General features: G+C 45.6%; 1 protein-coding gene across 2 annotated transcripts in view; it reads left to right on the forward strand.

The window, feature by feature from the left end:
* The window catches only part of LOC147880637 (putative amino-acid acetyltransferase NAGS1, chloroplastic), an 82,326-nt gene that overhangs the window by 17,882 nt on the left and 47,154 nt on the right, over window positions 1–17,290 (forward strand). For both annotated transcript variants that reach the window (XM_087370966.1, XM_087370967.1), the window contains exon 2: window positions 13,389–13,476. In XM_087370966.1, coding sequence (XP_087227092.1) covers window positions 13,389–13,476 — 88 coding nt within the window. The remainder of the gene's footprint in view (window positions 1–13,388; window positions 13,477–17,290) is intronic.

Consider the following 17,290-nt stretch of genomic DNA (forward strand, 5'->3'; position numbering starts at 1 on the left):
AAGGGCTGTTTTGGGGCAGACTGGTCGGCCCAAACAGACCAGCCAGTCGGCCCATTTAGGGCTGGCTGGTCGGTTAGTTCAAGGGGTCCTTGGGGCCTATAAAAGGAGAGGCTTGTGGCCTCATTTATTATCCAGAAAGTCAGCAGACAGAGGAGCAGCAGGAGCAGCAGAAGCCTGATCTTTGGGCCTATGTCAAGTCTCTCTCTTGCTTTTTCTTTCTTTCTTTGCAGAACACCTCTATGGCCTCTAGGTGTCTCCACAATCCCACTGGTGAGGATGATATGTGTCACATGCACCAAGGTCATGCCCAGGTGGCATTGACAACTGGCCGCCTTGTCAACCAATTACAGCTCCCTACGCAGCAGATTAAGCAGGTTTTGGGGCCCCAAAGGGCTGGGGGAGGTGCCTTGTATAGGCAGCCTCAACCCCCTCTAGGTGGGCCCCTAGGGCTGAGCAAACAGTCCGACCAGCCCAGCCAACCAGCTGACTGGCTGGTTGGCCAGTTCAGGGTGGTTGGGTTGGCTAGAATGGGCCTTTCCAGCCCCTAGATAAAGGGGGGCTTTCCCCTCATTTCATCATCAGCTCCCAGCCTCCAGCAGCCCCTTTCAGCCATCCTATGGGTGAGGTTGGGTGTCCTATTTCTGCAGCATAGCCCGATCTCCTGCATGTCGTAGTTAGTAGAGCACCTCTCAAGCAGAGTAGCATCTCCTTGAGTAGAATCGGCTCTTTTCTGAGTAGCCCGAACAGGAAAAGAAGATAATAGGATACAACAACATTGGACCGTTTTTGGCTTCTATTGGAACATGAATTCCTTGAGGTGGCCACGCATCGGTCTAGACGTCGTGTCGACTTGTCAGCATACGAGGTCCAGCACAGGCGAGGCTAAAAGCAGATGCTTTTCCGGACTAGCAGTTTCTCATGGTCTACTCACAGCTCCCTCCACAGTTACCAGTGTGAGTCCATCATCCACACAGGGGTCTTCCACCCTAGAGCACAGTATGGTGGAGTATTCTTTTGCAGCACCCATAGACAGTTCTTCATCAACAAGCGGTCCTTTATCTACTTAGGTGCCAATCGCTTCATTGGGAGCTAGGCATTGTCTGAAGCCACTTGAAGGCTTGATGGTCTGTCTTGATTGTGAAGGTCCGTCCATAAAGTAACGGCTTCCAATGCTTCAATGCCTGAATGATGCCGAGTAATTCTCTGTCATAGACCGAGTAATTCTTTTCGGCAGGGTTGAGCTTTCTGCTGTAGTACGCCATGGGTCTTTCTTCTTGCTGTAAAACTGGCCTGATGGCTACATTGCTCACATCGGTAATGACCAGCATTGGATCATCCTAAGATGCTCTTTTCATAGCAAGAGCTGTGGTGACCAACCGTTGTGTTGGGGTAAAGGCACTGGCCACCCTATGTAAATAGTACTTTATGTTGTACTTTAGTGTAGGACACTTAAGTACGCTAAGTACACATTTGTACTTAGCTGTACTTAAGGGTTACTACCTTATCCATAATATAAAAGTGTGTACTTGGGGAGGTACCACTCACTCATTGTGATTATCCCCACTAGTGTGTGTGTGCAGTGAGTCTCCTCACTCCCTACTCTCTCCCTCACAATCTATCAACTGGTATCAGAGCCAACGGGCTCTCTCCCTTCCTTTCATCCTCACGGGCTTTCTCTCTCTCGCAGCCAACGGGCTGGAACAGCGTCGTATTCCGGATTCTCCTTCTCTCTCAGCCAACGGGCTGGAACAGAGAGCTCTTTCTCTCTCATCGCGATGGCAAAGGCGCTGGCACACGCGTAGACAGCGCGAGAAAGGAGCGGGAGAGGCGTGGGCGAGCTCGCGTAGACAGCGCGAGTAAAAAGCAGGAGAGGCGTGGGCGAGCTCGCGTAGACAGCGCTGCAAGGCTTAGTGGGAGATGCGTGGGCGAGCTGCAGCACAACGCGTGGCCCAGCGAGCACGGTTGCAAGGCCGATAATCGTCGGCCACCAGGGCCGACACCAAACGGCCAGGCCATCGCCAACTTCAAATCCACCCTCCCTCGTCCTCGATTACAATTTCCAGGCGTCGGCCAACAGGACCGACACCAAGTCAGCCAAGCCATCGCCTCCTTCAACCATACGCCGTACAAGCCCTTTTTTCCTTTTTTCTTGGTACATCGCTTTTCTTTTTTTTTGTGACGCAAAGGCACATCGCCGTACCGTGCAAAGGTACGCAGGATAAGCTGTACCTTCTTGCACTTCGACACCAAATTTTTTTTATTTTTTGTGCTTTCCCGCACGTCGAGGAGGATCTTTGAGTCTCATTGGGCTCATACATTGAGGAGAAATTCTTTCCTGTTTATTCGCTGTCCATGGGACAGCACTGTATTTCGCCATTGGCATATGAGCTAGGTGTTCTACTTGGGGCAGGGCTTACACTCGCACTGAGGCATTATGCCGCAAACAGTGTTGAGACAGGTCTTATCACTTGGCCAGTGATTGTACACAGTGTTGGCACTGGGTATATGCATGGTCAGATCTGTTTAGACACATGCAGTGTATGCCATTGGATGCAGGTCAAACCACATGCAGTCACATGCCTTGTGAGCAGTATCAGTTGATGCCATTTACTGTGTTAATGCACGGAATGTGCCGTCAATTCAAGGGGCTTTTGATGCTATTATGCGTGGGACAAATGCTTTAGTTTGTTGCTGCAAGTACATCCACATTTGGTACAGATTTGGTCGATTTTGACCAAGTTTGACTTTCGTCAAATTTGGGGCTTTTGTTGCCTGACCGGCAATCTGTCAAGTGGAAGCACTCTACATACATCAGACTATCTCGTGGAGCACTACTATGCTTTGAAAGTTCAAATTTGACTTACAGTGTTTGGTCAAAGGTCAATCTTTTCAGATTGTATGTTAAATCTCTGATTTTCTTCATGCATTCAAAGGGCTTTTGAGCCACCTCACTTCCAAACTGTAAATTCAGTTGGGGGGGAAGTGTATGAAGCATGTGGAGGTCTAAAATAAGGGATTTTCATCAAAAAATCAGAGATTTACAGTTCTTTTTTTTTTGACAGTCCGGGACTGTCAAACATCAGGTTTGGCTATCAACAAAGTCAAAAATACTGCTGTTTTCTATTATATCAGTTCTGGGATTTTTCTGGAGCGATTTGACGCAGCCGTACCGCACTTTCGCCAGCGAAAAACACAGGAACAGTTTGCTGTACTGTTTCTGCAGCAAGTGGGAGAAAAATATTCAGTTGGTTTTGTGCCACTGAAACAGTACCAAATTCACTTTTGATCGTACTTCCGCTGCGGGGGAATTTTCTTGGAGTGACTAGTGCTTAATTGCACGACTACAGGGAGTCAAACTCTACTTTCTTTACCATGAGTTCCGGCAGCGACGTGTCGTCCTTGTTTCAGATAAAGAAGCTCGAAGGAGCTAAAAATTACGACATATGGAGGACACAATGCTACAATGTGCTGATGCAGAAGGACCAGTACAAGCCTATAAAGGAGAAGGGTGTTAAGCCCCCCAACGTTACTGATGAGCAGTGGGAGAAGATGGACGGCTTGGCCAGGTCGACCATTATGCTTACAGTTGTTGATTCACTGGTTGTAGGCATCAGGGATGAACCTACTGCGTGGAAGATGTGGCAACGTCTTGAGGATACTTATGCCAAGAAAAGTGCCACGGGAAAAGCTTACTGGCTAAAAAAGCTTGTTGGTCTTCAAATGAAGGAGGGGACAGCTATGTCCACTCATATTATTGAGTTTAACAGCATATTCAGCCAGGTGATCAACCAGGGGTTGAAGCTCGATGATGAGCTGAAAGCTACACTCATCCTATGTTCTCTACCTGAGTCATGGGACACATTCAGGACTTCTACCAGCAACTCAAAAGCCATTCTGTTATTTGCAGATGTGGAGAGTGCTCTTCTACAGGAAGAGATGAACAGAAAGAACAATGCTATTGGGAAGTCAAATGCTTTGAATGCACGCAGCAGGTCCAAAACACGTGGAAAAGACAAAGAAAGAGAGAGGAGCAAGTCCCGCTCTAAGAGTGATCTTGTATGCAACTATTGCGGCAAGAAGGGACATATTGAGAAAAAGTGTTTTCAAAAGAAGAACGACCAGAGAGCCAAAGAAGGCAAGGCTCAAGGCAAGTCTAAGGGCAAAGAAAAAGAGGAGCTGAATGTTACTTATGTTAGTGATAGTGACAGTGGACGTGAGATATGTTTCACCTCTTCACTGGAGGCTCATATACTTCATGCTGGTGATGGATCAGATATGTTTTCCTGGATTATAGATTCAGGTGCTTCCTTTCATGTGACATCCTACAGAAATCTGTTTGTCAGATATGCAGGAGGGCAAAAGGGAGTTGTCTTTCTTGGTGATAACCATGCATGTTCTATCATTGGCATAGGTGATGTCAGGCTTGTTCTTGAAAATGGCCAGCAGTTAATGCTCAAAGGGGTCAGGCATGTTCCTGAGGTGAAGAAAAACTTGATTTCCACAGGGTTGTTGGATGACGATGGTTATCATACCACCTTTGGTAATCAGAAATGGAAAATCAGCAAAGGGGCAATGGCTATTGCCAAAGGTCCTAAGGTTGATACTTTGTATTCACTTCATGGTGGACATTGTCCACATTCTGATGTAAATGCCACCGAGCTGCCAAAGATTTCATTGTGGCATAGCCGGCTTGGCCATATGAGTATTAAGGGAATGGAGCAATTGGCTCATTTTGGTTACTTGCCGAGTCTAAAATTTTCAGATTTAAAGAAATGTGAATTTTGTCTCTACGGTCGTCAAGTACAAATACCTCATAAGAGAAGGTCAGATCAGAAATTACAGCTCTTGGAGCTAGTACATACAGATGTGTGTGAGATGCCTACACTCTCTTTAGGAGGTTCAAAGTACATACTGTCATTCATAAATGACGCCACCCGCAAAGTGTGGGTTTACACTCTCAGAAAGAAGAGTGATACGTTCAAGGCTTTCACTAAGTTTGTTGCACTGGTCGAAAATGAGACAGGCAAAAAACTGAAAGCCTTACGATCTGACAATGGTGGAGAGTATTTGTCCAAAGAATTTCAAGAATTCTGTGAGGCAAAGGGTATTCAAAGGGTGTTGTCTGCACCATATGATCCTCCACAGAATGGTACAGCTGAAAAAATGTTCAGGACCATTCAAGAGAAAGTCAGATCCATGTTGTCACATGCTGCATTGCCCCACACATTTTGGGCTGAAGCTGTAAAGACAGCTGTGCACCTTATTAACAGGTCACCAAACAAGAGACTATGTGGCGGTGTGCCTGAACAGGCATGGACGGGTAAGCCTCCGTCTTACAAACACCTACGGGTCTTTGGTTGTGTCACGTATGTGCATGTACGCAGGGAGGACAGAACTAAACTGGATCCAAAGTCTCTTAAATGCATATTCCTAGGTTACGGTGACAAAGGTGAGATGGGCTACAGGATTTGGGATCCCAAGAACAGAAAACTTATACGCAGCAATGATGTCGTGTTTGATGAAACCATCATGTTCAAGGAACCTGTTGTACAGCAGGGACCTTTAAAAGTAACTATTGATGATGACAGGCATCATGGGCAACACGAACAGGCTGTAAATCAGCCACAACAGCAGCATAACCAGCCATTAAATGATGCTGCAGCAGGTCCTAATGGACAGCCAGGTATGGCAAAAGACATCCCAATGGATGAAGCACAGTTAGGTGATCTTCCTGACATGCAAATGCAGCCAGGAGACATGGGACAGCCACCTTATCTGGGTGATGAACAGGCTGGACAGCCAGCTCAAGACGATGGTCATTGGGTTAGAAGGTCAACTAGACCGACGCGGCAGCCAGAAAGATTTGTTCCAGGCATTGATTATTTGATGCTCACTGATTGTGGAGAGCCTTCATGCTACAGAGAGGCTAGGCAGAGGGCAGACAAGGTTCAATGGGATCTTGCTATGAAGGCTGAAATGGACAGCCTTCACAAGAATGGCACTTGGGAATTGGTATCCTTGCCTACTGGTAAGAAGGTACTGCCATGCAAATGGGTTTATCGACTTAAGGTCACACCTGGTGAAAAGCCAAGGCATAAAGCCAGACTGGTTGCCAAGGGGTTCAAGCAGGAATATGGTGTTGACTTTGATGAGATATTCTCTCCTGTCGTTAAGATGACAACACTCAGAACTGTATTAGCATTGGTTGCATATGCAGATATGGACTTGGTCCAAATGGATGTCAAGACGGCATTTCTTCATGGTGATTTACATGAAGAGATTTTTATGCAGCAGCCAGAAGGCTTTACAGTAAAGGGAAAAGAGAAGCTTGTGTGCAGGCTGAAGAAAAGTCTTTATGGTCTTAAGCAGGCACCCAGAGAATGGTATCATAAGTTTGATACATTCATGCGAATCCAAGGATATAAAAGAAGTGACACTGATCACTGCTTGTATACCAAGAAAGCTTCAGATGGCAGTTTACTGATCCTCATTTTGTATGTGGATGATATGTTGATTGCTGGAAAATCTCATAAGGAGATCAATGCCTTGAAGAAAAGATTGCACCAAACCTTTGATATGAAGGATCTTGGTGATGCCAACCATATACTGGGCATGCGGATACTTCGGGATAGGGAAAAGCGGTTGCTATACTTGTCTCAGAAAGAATACATTGGCAAGGTCTTGCAGAGATTTCACATGGAAGGGGGGAAGAGTATTGGTACTCCATTGCCTCCTTATGTGAAAATCAGTGCTTTGGACAGCCCTCAGACAGATGCTGAGAGAGCTGAGATGTCAAAGATCCCGTATGCATCAGCGTGTGGCAGTCTCATGTATGCTATGGTTGCAACCAGGCCCGATATTGCGTTTGCAGTGGGAGTGGTTAGCAGATACATGGCTAAACCTGGCAAAAAGCATTGGAATGCAGTAAAAGGTGTCATGAGATACCTGAAGGGTACACAGGACTTGTGTGTATGTTTCGGCAGTCAAGATGCAAAAGTGCAGGGTTATACAGACTCTGATTATGCCGGTCACCCTGATACCCGGAAGTCTACTACCGGATACGTTTTCACTTTCACTGGAGGTGCAGTGTCGTGGGTATCTAGAATGCAGCAATGCGTTGCATTGTCTACCACAGAAGCTGAATATATTGCAGCCACTGAGGCATGCAAGGAGGCTATATGGCTATCTCGGTTAGTGGCAGATTTGGGTTATCCATTGGAGATTCCATTGTTGCATTGTGACAGTCAGAGTGCCATACAGTTGGCACGTAATCCTGTCTTTCATGCAAAGACGAAGCACATAGATGTGAAATATCACTTCATCAGGGAGGTGCTTGAAAACAAGCAAATTCAGCTTGTTAAGGTGCATACAGATGACAATCCGGCAGATCTGTTAACCAAAGGGTTAGCTGCAGAGAGGTTTGCACACTGCAGATCTCTTATGGGTATTGGTTGAGGCCAATATTCTTTCTCTCCTTGAGGGCACACTGCCTTTAAGTGGGAGGTTGTTGGGGTAAAGGCACTGGCCACCCTATGTAAATAGTACTTTATGTTGTACTTTAGTGTAGGACACTTAAGTACGCTAAGTACACATTTGTACTTAGCTGTACTTAAGGGTTACTACCTTATCCATAATATAAAAGTGTGTACTTGGGGAGGTACCACTCACTCATTGTGATTATCCCCACTAGTGTGTGTGTGCAGTGAGTCTCCTCACTCCCTACTCTCTCCCTCACAATCTATCACGTTGTAGGTCTCGTGGAAGGCTTGCAAAGTTGCGTGGGTTACGGATATTGTTTGCCGGCGTGTCTTAATCCCTTTTAATAGATGTGCTAAGGGTGCTGAGGTGGTGGAGAATCTGGACATGTGCGAGCTATGGGCCTGGCAAGGCCCCACAAAAGATCGGATCTCCTGGGCCGTCGTGGGGACTGCCCAGCTTGTGATTGCTTGAACCTTTTCGGGGTTCAAGCGAATGTTATGGCATTGATGATATAGCCCAAATATTGGATTTCCATCAGTCCAAACTCACTTTTTTTGCATTGAGATATAACTGATTGTTGTGCAGAAGCTGAAGAGCTTTCCGCACATCCCATAAGTGCTACTCCGCTGTGGTTGAGAAAATCAAGGTATCATTTAGAAAGATGAACAGGCACCCTCCTACATGCTCAACAAACTCCCTTGACATCATCTTATTGAATGTTGGTAGTGTATTTTTGAGACCGAATGGCATCACTATGAACTCATAATGAGCTCACTCTGTCCTGAACGCTTTCTTTGGGATGTTGGTGTCAAATATTCGGACCTAATGATAACCACTCTTAAGGTCTATCTTTAAGAACTATTTTGCATTGTTGAAGTGCTCTAAGATATATTCTATGCGGGGCATGGGAAATTAATTGCCGATTGTAATTTTATTGAGTGCCCTGTAGTCGACGCATAGTCGTGCCGACTTATCCTTTTTTTGGACAAATAAATTTAGAGCCGCAAAAGGTGACGAGGATGGCCGGATAAACCCAACGTGCAATAATTGATAAGCTGTTGTTCTAACTCTACCTCCATAGACTTAGATAATCGATATGGAAATTTACTAGGAGGCGTAGAGTCTGGGACGAATTCAATCTGATGGTCCTTTGGTTTGTGAGGCGGAAGCTGTGGTGGTAGATCGTCTTGGAGCATAATGACTTGGAACTCTTGGATTAGATCGGCCATGGCCCGAAGGAGGAGCTAGCTGCATTGAATTTAGCTGACAGCGGACATACACTAGTGCGCACTGTTGGAAAGGTCACCTCCCCATCTGTAAGCCCCCATATGAGGAGAGCGTGGGGGAGGGAGACCTAGGGCAAGATATGCCCAGACAAGAAAGAGAGAGGGGGCTGCCACATGGGCAGCACCTTACAGCAAACAGAGGCTGCATCAAGAGGAGCTTATGTGCAGGAAAGATGACGGGGCATCTGGCCCTGGATTTGGCTTGGCACAAAGCAATTGGTGTTGAAAAGAGCAAGCTGAGCAAAATGGAGACAAGAAGATGGACACAAATGAAGAACTGTCTCATAGAATGAAGAGAAATGAGGGCCATATGTAGGCTACCTCTACATCCAACTGACATCATAGATGACCTCATACCAAAGGCCACCAAGCTCCTAGAATCTTTCCCCTATCCTCTAGAAGCATCTAGCTCCACCTAACACACCTAACTGCCCCTCTAGCACACACATAGAATCACAAGTGTGCCTATGGAGAGGCAGGACATTGACAAACCCCAACAAACCCCCCCTCAAGGGACTGCCTCAAGCTATGTCAAGGATACAGCTAGCACAAGGTGTCACATGCCATCTCATGGTGGTCATGGATCTATCAAACACAAGTCTGCAGGAGGTACCAAGGGGACAACACATACTCACATGGTCTACATCATAGGTGACCAGAGGTGAGGACAAAGAACTCACAGTTTGTTACAATCATTTTGGAGGACTGTCCAGGCAGAGTACCTTGACAACTAGGGGAGATACAAGTGGAGCTCAAAAAACATACTCATCATGTACAAATGTAGAAAGACAAATACGAATGGATAGTAGAACGCAATCCAAAAACTAGGCATCTCTCTTAATAATGGTTTTGATGCGCTCGACCGGCAAGGAGGGCACGAACCCAATCAAAGGAAGCTACTTTTCTTTCAAAGCGGCTATAACGTGGTTGAACTTGTCGGCGCAGAATAGAGTAGGAGGAGCCACGCAATGTATAACCTCGACAGAATATGGGAGCTTTAGAAACTTCTTCCACACGGAGTAAAGCCACTCCTCTGCTACTGGCTCGCATCTGGCATAGTAAGCCTTAAACGTCTCCACAAAGCTGCTTTTATGCAATTCCGCAGCCACAGATATCAAATAGTCTGGATTTGCTTGGCGATTCCAAAAACCGTATATGACGCCTCCTTTACCTTCCGAGGCACGTGGGTCTCCACGGCACATGCTAAGGACTCCAGCAAAGAGTAGAATCTCGTGAGGAATACCCTCAATCTTGTGGTATATAGGTCCAACAACGCTTCTGACTTTTTTCTCGACAGCATCGACATGAGGCTTCAAAGAGCCTGAGCACTTTTTCACAAATTCGTACGCCATTGCTGCATATGTTGAGGCAGAATAGACCGTTACTTCGACGAACCCAAGATGCTTAAGCGTCGCTTCCTCTGCCAGAACATGATGCTTGACGGCGGCCATTTAAGTAGAAGTTCCGTAACAAGATCTTTAGAAACTACTCAAGTCTCGGGGAACGAACGTCCAGGATAAGGAACGAGGAGTTGGAGGAGAGAGCCAAGAGGTTGAGGATGCAGCATCATCGTCTTGTTATCCCAAGGATGACGACAAGCACAAGCTGCAACACAGGAGATGATGAGGTGGCGGGATCAGGCTCAAGGAGGCTGATACCATGTTGAAAAGAGCAAGCTGAGCAAAATGGAGACAAGAAGATGGACACAAATGAAGAACTGTCTCATAGAATGAAGAGAAATGAGGGCCATATGTAGGCTACCTCTACATCCAACTGACATCATAGACGACCTCATACCAAAGGCCACCAAGCTCCTAGAATCTTTCCCCTATCCTCTAGAAGCATCTAGCTCCACCTAACACACCTAACTGCCCCTCTAGCGCACACATAGAATCACAAGTGTGCCTATGGAGAGGCAGGACATTGACAAACCCCAACAATTGGAGAGCAGCAAGATGGCGCTGATGGAAGGCGACACATGGCAGGCAGCTACAACAGCAAAGGCGCACATGTGTGGGCAGAACAGGGTGCCGGAAAGGGGTGCAGCAGAGGCGGGACAGACCAGAAGAGAGTCGGCCAAGAGAGAGGCTGGTTGGGTTGCTTGGAGGCAGCCAACTAGGCCTTATATAGGGCAGACCAAGGGGGCTGGGACCCTGCCTTGAAAGGAGGGCTAAAGCCCTAGAAGTGTGGGCCTAAGGCCCTGGTTTGAGAGCCCTTAAAGGGCTGGACCAGCAGCAGACTGGTCGGCCAGAATGAGGCTGATTGAGTCGGTTTTTGCAGCAGGCTTTGGGCCTATAAAAGGGGGCCACCCAGGCCCTCATTCATTATCTTCTGGAGCAGCCAATCCGCCAGCAGCAGGAGCAGCAGCAGGGCTATCTTTGGGCTTATGTTCAGGAGGAGAAAGAGACCTTGAAGCTGCAGACCTAGCTCACAGGAGGCTGCCTACCTAGGCTGTACCCAGGCAGTAAGGTGGAGGAGAACATTCTGGACAGAGAGTCTACTACACTTGAGGTGGAGCACGCGGACTCAGGGTTCTAGAAGAGACTAGCAGATAGAGAAGGACCTTTGGTAAGATCAGAGGACCACATGATTGGTGGGACTCTGAATCTATCTCTTTTGTTGTGTCCATAGTTTTGGACGGAAATATATTGTTTTGGTGGATTCTTTATCTGGCTATGTCTACTGTCTATTTTCTGAACTGCACATCTATGTGATGCACATTAAGTAAAGAAGTTCGTGATTCAATACCCCACACACATTGTGTGAGCTTCTGGGCTATTCTATTAGTCCTCCGCTGTGCATACCCTCTGTTGGTTGATTTTTAACACGCACACCGTGCCTTTGTGAACAACTCGGGCTGCTTGGATGTGTGAGATTAGAGGAATATTAGGAATACTTCTGTTCCCGTGGATGATGGCTGGCTGAGGTAGTTCTTCGACAATTGTGAAGGAATCATGCTGCCAATGGAGCACATGTGAATATTATCGGAACCACTGGATCCCCGGTATAATGTTGCATCCTAATAACAGTCTGAGGATGAAGTCTCGCTGAAAAGAGGTCACGCTGAAAAGAGGCCTTCTGAACTGTAAAATAAAAATTTTCGGCCTTGTGTGTGATCTGAGTGCATAGTTTGGGTGTGAACTCGTCCACTGCAAGCTCATGAGTGCACCCCATCTTTTTGGCGAGCTGGGGTTGAAGACTGCTACGGGGCTCTGGCTCCTAGTTGGATCTGTTTAGGCTTTCCTCTCTTCAGCATCATTTTCTGATTTTGAGCTAGGGTAAGCGCACGCTCGCAGGTGAGCGGGTCAAAGTTCCGGACAGGGAAACAGATGTTTGAGTCCAACCCCCTAATGAACTGCTTCAGCTTAGTGATCTCAGACACGGGCATACCATTTGGGCAGGACAAGCGAATTCGTCTTCCAGATTCAACAAGTACGGAGGCGGGAGAATCTGAGCTTTGAGGTCGGTCACAGATGTATCCCATTTGAAACTCGTGACATGTGTGGTCAGATCAATATACCTATTGGACCAATGTAGCCACCAGGTTACCACCTCACTGGTCAGATGGGGTGCGGCTAGGTGGACTTTGTCGTTCCAGGTAGCACGCTGGAACCAAAACGGTCCCAGAACGTACTTTTTTGGGGAGGGGGGGGGGGATCTTTGAAACTTTCAAATGGGTATTTTAGAGCTTGTATATATAGTTTAAAGCTGTAAAATGTTAGTTTCTTTCATTTTCTAACATAGTTTTAAGCCATATGATGACGTGTCGTGTATGACATGGTGTTCCGGTTCCGGTTCCCCCTTCCTGGAACGTTCCCATTCTGCGACACCCGAATTTTCAAATGTTCCCGCTCCCTAGTAACTAGGGTGGACCGGGTGAGTGGAGTCACCTTTGTTGTTGTCGAACTCGAGGGTGAAGCTGTGCTCATGTTAGCTTGCATAGTGGCCAACATTTGTTTGTGTTGGAGTTTCTGATTAAGTGAGTGCTGCTTCTTGGCTTAGGCCATCTCGTCACATCTAAGTGCTGCCTCGTGTTTGCGCATAAGGAACATCAGGTTTCCGAATTCGGAGATTTCCGTTGCCTTCTTCAGGTTTGTCCTCCTCTGTAATTTTTTTTTCTTCGAGCTTTTTCTGTGTCTCCTCCAATTGCTTGTCTTTTTCACCCAGTTGCCATGGAGTTTTTTCGAGCTAGGCCAAGAGGAGTCGATTCTGTTCCATAATCTTCTCTTACATCACTTGATTGTTGAGCGGAAGTGTACTTTCTTCGTCTTCTTGGTAGTCGAAATCTTGCTCTTCTTCTCTCCTCTGCTGCTCCATGATGCTGGTCTGTGTGTCCTTTCTGAAGCTCAACAAGACCATGCGCTTGCGGTAGTCAAGGTGGATTACAAACCGAAGCTCTAATACCAATGTCATCTGCGCGTGCGAGAGAGAGAGAGAGAGAGAGAGAGAGAGAGAGAGAGAGAGAGAGGGAGCGAGCGCTCGCGGTAGTCAAGGTGGATTACAGACTGAAGCTCTAATACCAATGTCATCTGCACGCATGCGGGAGGGAGCATGCGAGAGAGAGAGAGACAGAGAGAGAGACAGAGAGAGAGAGAGAGAGATCACATGCTTTGCACTGTGCAGGATATTTCTCTTCTTCATGGTCTAGGTATCAAACTTGTCATTATACCAGGAACTCATATACAGATTGACAAGCTTCTACGTCAAAGAGGTAGATAATTGAACTATGACTTTTTGTCAGCAAACTTGATGTCTTTTGCGAATAAAACATGGATATATTAGCCTTGAGCTTTGGGAAAATGACCTTGCAATTCTAGTTTGACCAACCTAACTATCTACTTTTAATGCCGTATGAACATTGGGGGAGTTTGTTTTTCTCCGTCTTTGAGTAATGCCAAGTTCATGTATATCACTTCTTGTTGTCTTCCTCTGTGGAAATTTTATAACTGGAATGTTAGGTATTAACAAAATTGGAATTGAAAAAGTGTATGCTCATAACAAACTCTTGATTGCAATTTTGAAGCTCATTTATTGATGTATGAAAGTCTTCGTTGAGTCAAGGAAGAGTTCGGTAACCTACTAGTCAGTTGGTATCATTTTTCCAGCGTAGTTTGAAGGATGTTTCTTTTTGAAGCTAACAAGACTTTCTTTCATGCTTCTCTTCTCATTCCTAATGTGAGAATATAGCATCATCAATTTTCTATACGAATTGCCAAAGACAATTTTTTTCCACCTTGGTGGGAATGCAAATTATTTGAAATTTTTTCTCAATGGTCGTCTGGCTCATTGGTTCAATGCAATGTTTTTTGAGAGTCCTATTCCCCTTCAATAAGTGAACCTTTGCTGTTTCCATTTTTCAATTTATATTTTCTCTCTCTCCTTTTTTGTGACCCCACGGGGGAAGGGGGGGAGTTGAAGGGCGAATGGCGAATTGAACCATTCAGACATTTTCCTTTGTGTCTATGCTTTTTGATGCAACCTAAGTCGTAAAATACAGCAGAGACACTCTCATATGAAATACTACCCGCAAAGGACAGCCAAAACACTTCTCATTTTCTCTCCCTCTCTCCCTCTCTCAACAGAGACACTAGGGCCCAGGACAACATGTCGGGCTGGACCCCCCCGAAGGTATTTTATTTCTTGAAGAGAGAATCTGTTACAAGAGTTCAGCGTAGAGCTGCTGCTACATATCCAACGTGAATCCATATTACAAGAGCTTCAAGTTCATTTCAAATTGGCAACATGCCACTTGTCTAAAATCTAGACTAAGTCCTATTACATGCCACTAAGGGCAACTCTGGAGTCTTCGAAGCACTTGGTCACGCAAACCGCCTCCTAGACTTTGATTAGGCTCCCGTAGCACTTAGGAAATCACTCTTCCTAGTACCTGCAACAATTAATTAAAGCGCACCACCATGGCACCCATTAATTGTTAGCGCTTTGCATGCAAATAACACACTGTGGACTAATTCTAGTCACGGTGGGTGTCCCCATTGAACACATGTGCACACATAACAAATATAGTATATATATTTATTCTCTTGTTGACCGAAGTCAACTCTCTTGATCATGATTAAGGGGCTTTGACCAAGGGTCGAGGCGCCTTAATTATAGCCAAGTCTCTCCAACCGAAGTTGGCACATCTTGGTTAACCGTGGTTAACCCTCTTGACGCATGCCAAGTCTCGTTGACCGAAGTCAACACTCTCTGACCGTAGTCAGCTCTGTAGTTCTCTGGTTAACCATAGTTAACTCTCTTGGTAATAAACCAAGTCTCCCCGACTGAAGTCAGGTTTACTTGACCAGAGTCAAGTATCTTTGACCGTAGTCAATCCTTTGACCATAATTAACACATATAAAACTCTTTAATTATGATCAAACAAATGGTCAACTGTACTTTGACTTAGGATATTTACATTGTGGTGACATCCCCTCGGTTTCTATTCAGTTGACCTCAACTGAAAAGCTTCCTTGTAAACATCCAAAAGCTTTGGATGATCGGATAACATGTTTTCTCCATCCACTTGGCATCTAATGCCGTATAATTCTTGAATTTTACAAGATACCTGTAAAACTCCTTGCCCTAAGGGCCTTTGCGTACAGTATGGTAGACAATTTGCTCTAGCTGAAGGACCTCCTCCAGCTCATCCACTTTTGGTGGATCCTTTGATACTGGCTCTGTAGGCTCTGGCCCCTAGAATTTCTTTAGAAGACTCACATGGAATGCATTGTGAATCCTCCAATGCTCTGGCAATGCTAACCTGTATGCAACCTCATTTATTCTTTCTGTAACACTGAAAGGGCCATAGTATCTGGGAGATAACTTTGCATACACTTTGTGTTTGCCTTTAAACTTGTGGAGCCTAGCTTTTTCAAACTTCAAAAGTATTCAATCCCCTTCCTTGAGATCTAACTGTCTCCTATGCTTATCTGCAGCTCTTTTATGTTTCTCTTGAGACCTTTCGATTGCTGTCCTGACTTGGCTGTAAGCTGTCTGGAGGTCTTTCACAAACTGATCAGCTGCAAATATTTCATCCTTGGTCCTCAAGATAGGTGGCAAAATCACCTTCCCATAAATGACCTCAAAGGGGGCTTTCCCTGTAGAGCTGTGTACTGTATTATTGTAAGCAAACTCTACTAATGGTAGGTACTTTTCCCATTCTGAACCTTGGTCACCCACATAGCATTTCAGCATATCCAATGCTGTAGAATTTGATACTTCACTTTGACCATCTGTCTGGGGATGGAAAGAAGAAGAAAAATTCAGATTCGTCCCCATGTTATCAAATAAAGCTCTCTAGAATAGACTGGTCATTCTGGGATCTCGATCACTGACAATGGACTTAGGCATACCATGGTGCTTAAAGATCTGTGCCATGAAAAGCTTAGCCATATGATCTGCCTATATGGTTTTGCGAACCGGAATGAAATGAGCTTGCTTGCTGAATCTATCAATGATAGTCCAAATCCCATCATTCCCTGACTTTGATCTTGGCAAATCAAAAATAAAGTCCATTGTAATACTTTCCCATGGTGCCTGAGGCACGGGAAGAGGCATAAGTAGGCCAGGTGCCTTCCGTCTATCATACTTCACTTTCTGACACGTAAGGCATTCAATAACAAACTGATGTATATCTTTCCGCATCCCTGGCCAAAAGAAATACCTCTCTAGTGCTAGAGTTGTTGCTGTAATTCCTCTATGTCCAGAATAGGGAGGTGCATGGCATTCCTCCAAAATCTTTTTCCTCATCTCCTGGGTGATGCATAGGCAATCATCTTTCATTAGATACCCATCTTTCAGGGAATAGTGACTGGTGGATTGCCCCTCTTGCATTTGCTGTAAAATCTCACCAAAATCTGCATCACTAGCATATTGCTCCCTCATGCCTTCTAGGTCTTGATGATAAACAATAGTCACATTATTGACCTGGGGTCTTCGGGACAAGGCATCTGCCACTCTGTTCCGAATTCCTGGGGTATGGACAATCTGAAAATGATACATTGACAGCCTGTTTGCCCATTTCATATGCTTCTCGGAAAGCTTGGTCTGAGTCAAAAAGTATCTCAGACTTTGGTGATCTGTTTTAACAGTAAAATCTGCACCCAAAAGATAGTGCTTCCATGTATGGATGGCATGAATTACAGCCAATAACTCCTTCTCATAGATTCCCAGATATCTTTCAGCATCACGCAATCTTCGGCTCTCGTAGGCTACTACATGTCCCTTCTGATGTAATGCAGCCCCAACACACTCTCCACAAGCATCGCAATCAACATCAAAAGGTTGATAAAGATCCGGGACTAAGATCTGGGACTACAAGAATAGGCTCTGTAGTCAACTTCTCCTTGAGTGTATTGAATGCTTTCTTCTGTGATATTCCCCATGTGAAGGCTGCATTTTTCTTAGTAAGGTCATGTAATGGAGCTGCGATATCAGCAAAATGCCTGATAAATCTCCTATAGTAAGAACACAGGCCTAGGAAACTTCGAACTTCATGCATAGAATTGTGGAAGAGGGGAAGAGGG

The sequence above is a fragment of the Dipteris shenzhenensis genome, chromosome 32 (assembly GCF_047967505.1).
Source record: "Dipteris shenzhenensis isolate YYH24624 ecotype China chromosome 32, Dip_SZ_1.0, whole genome shotgun sequence".
NCBI lineage: Eukaryota > Viridiplantae > Streptophyta > Polypodiopsida > Gleicheniales > Dipteridaceae > Dipteris > Dipteris shenzhenensis.